This window comes from Myotis brandtii, unplaced genomic scaffold (genome assembly GCF_000412655.1).
Source record: "Myotis brandtii unplaced genomic scaffold, ASM41265v1 scaffold603, whole genome shotgun sequence".
Taxonomy (NCBI): domain Eukaryota; kingdom Metazoa; phylum Chordata; class Mammalia; order Chiroptera; family Vespertilionidae; genus Myotis; species Myotis brandtii.
In genome coordinates, this window is record NW_005370284.1 from 628,229 (window position 1) to 637,373 (window position 9,145).

At 53.6% G+C, this 9,145-nt stretch overlaps 1 protein-coding gene across 1 annotated transcript in view; it reads right to left on the reverse strand.

Moving 5' to 3' along the window:
- The window catches only part of LOC102253141 (bifunctional heparan sulfate N-deacetylase/N-sulfotransferase 4), a gene marked incomplete at its 5' end in the record, with an annotated part of 150,100 nt that overhangs the window by 81,835 nt on the left and 59,120 nt on the right, over positions 1 to 9,145 (reverse strand). Inside the window, one exon of the mRNA XM_014550539.1 lies at positions 3,551 to 3,638. Within this exon, the coding sequence (XP_014406025.1) occupies positions 3,551 to 3,638 (88 nt within the window). The remainder of the gene's footprint in view (positions 1 to 3,550; positions 3,639 to 9,145) is intronic.

Here is a 9,145-nt window from a genome sequence, read left to right on the forward strand (position 1 = left end):
CTCTAAAAATCAATGGAAAAATATCTTCAGGGGAGGATTAAAAAATAAATTAAAAAATATTATACTACATAAAAACAACAACAACAGTTTTGTGATAAGATTAATGAACAGCATAGAGACACGAATGATTCACTGTTCCCTTTGGGTAATGTTTGACTGACATACGAAAATACGTTAAGAAGTCCTGCTGATACACCCTCTCCTGGCACTCCCCACCTGCCACGCTCAGTGCCGGGTGGGCACGCTGTCACTCTCCCCTTCTGCATTGGAGGTGCAGACACGGAGGCACAGAGAGGGTGGGTGACCTGCCCAGTTCACACAGCCCGTGAGCGTCCGAGCCCGGATGGGAGCAAAAGCTGTCTGCTCCCCATACCTGGCCCTGGAGCCAATACTTTACACAGAAAAGCAAACACAGAGGAGAAGGAATGTAACTCTTGTTTTTACTTTCACGTTTGAAAGTTAATAGCTTTATATAAGGGGTATTTTTTGTGTGTGTCAAATGAACTCTAATGGAAAAGACCCGTATCAACCCAATTTGCACATATTCATGAAGTCATTAACCGGGTCCTCGCCAATGGATTAAGGAGGAAGAGCAGCAACAATCACCCCAGAAGCGGTGTCATACGGAAAGCCTGCAGCCCCCCCTTCCCACTGCGGCGTCTCCCCTTCTCCATCCAGCGCCACCGGGCCCGTCCAATCCAGCCTTAAACATTCCCACACCCAACATTTTCCTCTGAACCCCCTGCTTTTTACTTCCCCCTCTTAACCGGTGGTGTGTCCTTCCTGCTTCTGCTGGGCTCCCTGAGTGGCTGGCGTCTGGGGGGCCTGGCGACGTGTCCTGTTGCGGGAGATGGTTTTCAGCACTTGAAGGACGGGGACCGAACAGGAAAGGACGCGGGGGACATATGATGAGACAAGCAGCCTGGGAGACATGGCTCTCTCCTCTTTGCCCTGGGGCTGGGCGGAGGTGATGAAACGTCTGCCAAGCAACGGGGCTTGTCACTCAGCACCTGGGGCATCGGGGAATCCTATCGGCTGGGGGAGGACGGAGACATCCTGTGACAAGGCCCCCTCCCCCTGGGCACACAGCACGGCCCGGCCACAGCTCCACGCGGGAAAGGGGCGGGAGGGGGTGCCCTCCGCTGGGACAGCGCCCACACCTCATGCCGCTCCAGTGAGTGAGTATGAAGTCCGTGTGGTTTAAGGGCCCCTGGAAACAGGTAACGGTGCACCGCACCGTGTCATGCTGACGGGGAGGAACTTAACCTTCTAGGACGCACACACGTGTATCTGTCGCTATCCCACAGCTTCGCGGAGCAGGGCCTCTTCCATGTTGTCGTTAACACCAGCACACAGAGGTGACGCGGTATGCTCACGGGAGAGAACTGAACTGTCTTCTCTGTCTCTTCCTCGAGGAACTTTTCGCCACAGCTTCTCGGAGCAGCGCTTCTTCCATGTTGTCGTTAACACCAGCACGCAGAGGTGACGCGGTCTGCTCGCGGGATAGAACTGAACTGTCTTCTCTGTCTCTTCCTCGAGGAACTGACCCTGTGTGTGACGTGCACCGTGTGCCGTGGGCTCCCCGGAGGGGACACGTCCAGGCTACAAAGGAGAAACGAGGAGCGAGAGCCTCTGTGGGTGTTAACGCCTTGGCCATCGGGGCTCAACGGGCCTGAATAGGAAAAGTAAGTGAAAGCAGCAGCTCCAATCCAGACATTTTTCAGCCCAAAGAGCGGCCTCGCCTGCACGTTCCGGCCGCTGAAGACAGAAGAGCGAGGCTGTGCGCGCTGAATTCCTCCCCATTTCCCGCCTGCTAGTGGAGGCGGCCTGCAGACTCACGTGCTTTCCGCCTGCGCAGCCAGCGCTCCCTGGGCGGACGCGGCTCCTGGGGGCTCTGGAGAAGGTTTGGGAAACCAGGTCTGTTTTCCAGCGGGGAGCTGGGGTCCTTTGCCTGCGCAGACATACGACACCCCGACTTTCTCTCTGCAAAATGCCCTTGAACATGAGCCATCGCGGGTTCATCAGCTGCTCTAAGCACCGACTTCCTCCATCCCTGGGCACAGATGGCGTGTTCCAAAGCAGGAGGGAACGAGCATTAAAGAAAAGCCAGTGAGGTGTCGCCACCTCCGTACCCCGATAAATCATGGGGGCTCTCCGGAGACACAGGTAAGGCTGCTTTGGGTAGAGGAGCTGCGGTTATGAGACTTAAAGATGCCTTTGCCTGGGATATTTTAACTCGGCAGCAACCTCACGGAGGCACATGCTGCGGGGAGTCCAGGAAGACGGGGTCCCCCCTCCCCTCGGGGTGTGGAGAGCAGCCGACAGAAGGGGTTCCCCTGAGACAGGCTGGGACACACCACCGGGCTGCTTCTGTCCCTACGATGAGATAGTCGCTTTCCTGCACCCCGCTTTCTCTATGCCAGTGATTGGCAAACTGTGGCTCGGCAAACTGCGGCTCGCGAGGCACATGCGGCTCTTTGGCCCCTTGAGTGCGGCTCTTTCACAAAATACCGACTTCTGCGCACGGACCACGAAGTTTCAATTGCACTGTATGTGCGTGCCCGCACGTGGTATTTTGTGGAAGAGCCACACTCAAGGGACCAAAGAGCCGCATGTGGCTCGCGAGCCAAGGTTTGCCGACCACGGCTCTATGCGATGCTACGCATGTCAACGCTGATGTTCAGACCATAAGCGTCTGTTTCCGGGGATGAAGCGGGCAGAGGGGAGACGCATCCATCACCTCCTGAGAACCTGGGGGGCGGCTGAGACGTGAGCGCCCGGGACCGCCGTGGCCGCGGCTGGATGGAGACGGAGAGAAGCCCGGCCTGGCGTCAGGGTAGGGAGGCACGTGGGGCCGAATGAGCGATGGCATCGCCACAGACATGTTTCCAGTCACTAGGCAGAGACAAGTCCTGTATTTGTTGCTAAGAAACAGGAGGTTGACTTTTGCTTGAGCTGCAATTGAGTGTTTTATTGACCTGTGCTCCCCCCATACCCCACCCACATCATTTTAAAGGCATAAACATCGAGTTTAAAGCTTTAGCTCTTACTTTACAAACTAAAGGAATGGGGAGGGAATTAGAAAGGGTGCCCGTTCCAATCGACCAAATAGCATTGAGGCTACACAATCACTCACTATCGAGCGTTTCCCAAAGGGAAATGATATTCACAAAACTGTGACCTCGACCACCTGACAGTTTAAGAACAGTGTCCGCTCTGATTACCCTTCCCGCGCCCCCCCTCCCACCGTCCCTGTCACTGTGCCTTCTGCCTCCGCTGCCCCGCACGCCAGACGCAGTCACCCCCAGCGGAGAGGGCTCCTCCACTGGTTCGAGGAAGCCCCTTCTCTCTCTGTCCCTGGACGCTAGACGTCTTTGCCACAGCGAAGCAGCACAGTGATGCTGGGCTCGGCTGCCCAGATCTCGCGCCCCCGTCTCCCCTGGAATCGGTCTGGATCGTCTGTCCGTCCGTCCGTCCGTCCGTCTGCTTCTGACCCTGACCATCGCTCTCCCCCATGTGAGCGGCTGCCGGCAGCCACACCCCCTCTTACCTGTGTGGTAAAACTTCCCTGAAAATCCAAGGTTGAAGGTAAAATTGGCAACCTGAGTGCGCAGTAAGGTTTGAGTCTCTAGTAAGGCCTGAAATAAACAAGAAATTAACACGGTTTTAGAAAAATCAGTAGGAAGCTCCGGGATGCCTCTTTTTCAAAGGCGTCAGCACGAGGGAAACAAAACATGAACTTTGGGGTTTTCGAAGGGGACAGTCACGTGGGGTCCCCATTTCAGGCACGGGAACCCCGCTGGCTGTCACTGTGCTGACGGAAGGTCCCCAAACTCAGAAGCAGTTCAGGCAATTCTCGCACACACAGTGCTGATGTCTGCGTTCCCTTCGGGGTGAGATTTCTCCAGCTCCATATTATTACTAGGGGCCCAGTGCATGAAATTCGTGCACTGGGGAAGGGGGGGGGTTCCCTCAGCCCGACCTGCACCCTCTCCAATCTGGGAGCCCTCAGGGGATGTCCTACTGATGGCTTAGGCCAGCTTCCCATGGTTCTCTGCTCTCTGTGGACCTGCCTGCTTGACACCACCGCAGGCCCTGGTGTCTGCTCTCTGTGATTATTACTAGGGGCCCAGTGCATGAAATTTGTGCACTGGGGAAGGGGGGGGGTTCCCTCAGCCCGACCTGCACCCTCTCCAATCTGGGAGCCCTCAGGGGATGTCCTACTGATGGCTCAGGCCAGCTTCCCATGGTTCTCTGCTCTCTGTGGACCTGCCTGCTTGACACCACCGCAGGCCCTGGTGTCTGCTCTCTGTGGGGGCCCTGCAGGGGACTGCTTGCCCCTCGCTGCTATGGCCAGGGGCAAGCAGGGCCCTGCTGTCTGCTTGCTCGCTGTGGGGGACGTTCCCACCCTGCCCCCAGCTGCTCAGCGCCTGCGCGCATAGGCCCAGAGTGACCGGGGGTCATTCCGAGACCCCGGTCACTCCGGGCCTACGAGGGGGCCTACAGGCTCAGAGCAGCCTGGGTCCCGAGGATGACTGGACCTGGGACCCAGGCTGCTTAGCGCTGGCATGCATGCAAGCAGCCACTCCGCCCCGGCCGCTCAGTGCCTGTGTATGCAAATTAACCCACCATCTTTGTCAGGTTAATTTGCATACTCACTCCTGATTGGCTGGTAGGCATCGTGAAGTGATGGTCAGTTTGCATCTTTCTCTTTTATTAGTGTAGATACGTATTTTCTTGGGGAAATTTTTACAGAATTAATCAATAGAGACAAGTCCTGTATTAGTTTCTAAAGGAATCGGAAGGGAACTTTTGTTTGGGTTGCGATTGAGGGTTTCAGTGTCCTACCTTCCTTGTCATTTTTAAGGCACAATTAGTAAGTTTAAAGCTTTACATTTTACTTTACAAACTAAAGAGCAACATCAATGACTCCGGATGTTGATGGCAAATCTTGAGAGAGGACCAGAAGGGGACCCCCAGGAAACAGGTGGCCAATTTCAGAAACAAAAATCTGTAAACATGGCAAAAACTTCTCTACTTTCTCGGTGTGTCGTTAATCCATGTTAACTTCTTGAGGCAACAGGATCAGAGCTCACGGATGCGAGTCTTACAGTCTGACCGAGCGCTGTCAGTGGCCGCTGCCCTCCCAGGGCCGTGGGGCTCAGAACTGCCTCCACCCCCCCATCATAGGCTGTGAGTGTGCGTGTGGATCCAGATGCTGTTGCTGCGCTGTTATAGGTCTTTAACGAGGACCGCTTTGGTTCCAATGGCAATGAGACACGCATTTCAAACCCGGGATACAGACAGATCCCCGGTAGCTGCTCTTGGGGCGCAGGGGCGTGGGGAGAAGAAGGGGGCATAGAAGGTAGAGGGTGAAGTGAGCTGACCGAGCACCTGAGGCACAGGCATTTTCTGTGCAGCATCACCATGGCGGCTGAGGACTTGCTTCACAATTTGTGAACCTGAGCCCGGCCAGCGTGGCTCAGTGAGTGTCCACTCATGAACCAGGAGGTCACTGTTGGATTCCCGGTCAGGGCATGTGCCCGGGTTGTGGACTCCACCCCCAGTAGGGGGCCTGCAGGAGGCAGCCGATCCATGATTCTCTCTCATCACTGATGTTTCTCTCTCTCTCTCCCTCTCCCTTCCTCTCTGAAATCAATGTGAAATGAAAAATAAAATAACAAACTTTTAATAAATGTTACTTCTTGGAGCATTTTTTTCCTGTTAAGAAATTACTTAAAACAACTATTAAGTTATTTTCATTTAAAAAATGACTCTTTACTTAAAGGTATAACATGTCCTGACGTCTGGTTCTCATTTTGTCTTTTAAGCCCTAAACAGCGGGAACCTCAAAGGCAGTCACGGCTCAATGAAGACACAGACCCCATTCTTCCCAGGGCGCCTCTCCTGTTCTGTGCCGGCTGAACCCCCAGTCCTGGATCACAGCGCTGGGCACAGCCCGTGGCTCACAGGGGTACCCAGGACCCAGGGGTACCCAGACCACAGGGGTACCCACGCCCCAGGGGTACCTGGGTGCCCAGCCTGGCTCCCCTCACTCCATCTCGGACACCCTGGTCACAGGCTGGTTAGCAGCTCTTGGGGGCACAGGTGTCCACTATTAGCCTGGCCCCCAGATCAATGCTGCACCCTGAGTATTGGGGGGCCTGCCGGCTTTTGCCAACTTTTTCTGGGCACAGCTTCTTCACTCTGTGAGATTTAATTCACGACTTCTCTCTTTTAAAAAAAAATATTTTTAACACAATCTCCTTAAATAGTGTGTTGTGGTCCCTGCCAAAGGTTTCTTGAGCACACGTTTCTATTCCGTGTCTACAGCTCCGGCTCTTCCGTGGACCTGGGGAGCATCTATCTGATTGGTCGGATTTCAGGGGCCTGGAGGCGGCAGAGGCGCCTGGCGTGGCGTGGGCAGACGGGCTGGCCCTCCGGAAATTCTCTCTCAGGGATGGACCATGGAAGCCTTGATGTCGAGGGCGGGAACTCGGGACTTCCAGGTCAGATTTCCCCTCTGCAGCCATTTCGTTCCAGATGAGAAAGAAAGAGTCTGTTCCGTGCCTCCCCGCTCCGGGTCTTATTTTGTTGGTCTGTTCATTCTGTTTGTTAGATTCCACAGGGGAGTGAGGTCAAGTGATACTTGTCTTTCTCACATTGGCTTGTTTCACTCGGCACAATGCTCTCCAGGTCCCTCCATGCTGTCCCAAAGGGAAGAGATCCTCTTTTTTACAGCTGCATGGTGTTCCCTGGTGTAACTGTCCCACAGGCTGGCATACCTCGGTGTGGGGGTGGGAGGCAAGGAGAGATAAACCAAAGAACTTATATACTTATATGCACAGCCCATGGACACCAGCAATAAGGCAGGGAAGACCTGGGGGGTAGGGGGTGGGGGCTAGAGGTGGAGGACATCTGTAATACTATCCACAATAAAAAGTATATTTAAAAAGAAAAGAAAAGAAAAGAAAAGAAAAACAGCTCTTCCTGGTCAAGCCCACCATCCTGGCCTCCAGATCGATGCCGCACCCTGAGTACTGGGGGACCTGCTGGCTTTTGCCCACTTTTTCTGGGCACAGCTTCTTCACTCTGTGAGATTTAATTCACGACTTCTCTCCTTTTTAAAAAAATATTTTTAATGATTTCAGAGAGGAAGGGAAAGGGAGAGAGAGATGATGAGAGAGGATCATTGATCGGCTGCCTCGTGCACGCCCCACACTGGGGATCGAGCCCGCAACCCGGGCCTGTGCCCTTGACTGGAATCGAACCCTGGACCCTTCAGTCCGCAGGCCGACGTTCTATCCACTGAGCCAAACCAGCCAGGGCCACGACTTCTCTTTACCCAAAATATAAATGGATTTCAGGTGAAAGTCCACAGGACGCCTCCAGCGGCCTGACTGCTCCGTCTACTGCGGACACATCACTTAGCCGGGCTCGGAAGTGACACCTGGATTCCCAGCGTCACTGCTGACTTCCTGTCCGTGTGCGGTGGGCCCAGGGCTGCGTGCCTTCCTGGCTCCGGGAATGGAGGAGCCCACGGGCTTCGGTGCCATCCGGGCAGGGCGAGCGAAGGCGAGTCAGGAGAGCGGTTCCGGCGCAGACACGCGTGTGCGGGATGAGTCCGCCCCTGGGATGGCGCGTGGGAGGTGACCGCTGGGAGTGACACTGCCCGGACGCAGAGGACAGGCGGCACGCAGAGCGCGCCTCACGCCCCACAGGGCACGCATCTGTCTTCTGACAAGAAGGGCATCTCGTTGTAAGTATATATCTGGGCGAATCCGTGAGTGAACAGGCTGCATCTCATAGCAAATTTATCATTTGTTACCGGGGTCTACTCCACTAGTGGGGTCCATGATAACTCAACTGTTTAGACTTTTAATTAATTAATTTTAAAATATGTTTTTATTGATTTCAGAGAGGAATGGAGAGGGGGAGAGAGAGAAACATCAATGATGAGAGAGAGTCATTGATCGTCTGCCTCCTGCATGCCCCACACTGGGATCAGTCCACAACCCGGGCACGCGGCCTGGCAGGGAATGGAACCGGGACCTCCTGGTTCATAGTTGAGGCTCAACTATTGAGCCACGCTGGCCGGGCTAATTGTTTAGACTTCTTAAAAGTATCGTTCTATTAGAAAATTGACATATTTGGGTAAAAGGACAGGAGTGAAAGGTAAAAAGTTCACAAATACCCCCTTGATGACTTAAAAAAAATACCAGAAAAGAATTATTCCCCATCATAGAACTGAAGACACAATGATTCGTTTCCGTGTGGCCATGGTTAGCAGCGTCCACTCGGTTTTTACAAAGATGAGCTCACTTAGAGGTGAAATGAAAAGGAAGTGTTTGCCCATGAGCGCCTCTACCTGGAGCGACTCTCGAGGTCCAGGTGAGTCTCCGTAAGAAACGGCCCAGCAGCACCGATGGAGCCACTGCTGTCCTTCAGACTCCCGGCCCAGGTCCTGCTCACATACCGGGTCCCAGAGAGATTACATACATGCAGTCTGCATGTGAGAACGTTTCTGCTCGATTTTCATGCTATTTCACCATATCTGAATAAACCTGGATTAAATTGTTCATGATCAACTTTATAAACCTTTGGGAATTTTTCATGCGATGTGTAGTTGACCATTTTGCAAACACACATTCAGATAGAGCTATCTTTTTTTTTTATACAAATAACATTTATTTCATTTTTTAATATATGTATTTTATTGTTGATAGCATTACAGATGTCACCCATTCCCCCCCTTCTTCCAGCCCCTAGGCGCCCCCCCAGGTCTTCCCTCCCTATTTCCCGCGTCCATGGGCTATGCACATCTATATATATAAAAGCCTAAGCAACCAGACACACAAACAACTGGTTGACTGGTCGCTATGACGTGCACTGACCACCAGGGGACAGACACTCAACACACAGGATCAGGCTCCCTCCTGTCTGGATCGGGCCTGCAGGGATCGGGCTGAAACTGGCTCTCTGACATCCCCCAACGGGTCTTGGATTGCAAGAGGGTGCAGGCCAGGCTGAGGGACCCACCTATGCACGAATCCATGCACTGGGCCTCTAGTAAGTATATAAGGTCTTTGGTTTATCTCTCCTCATCCCCCCAACACCACATCAAGGTATGTCAGTCTGTTCTGTA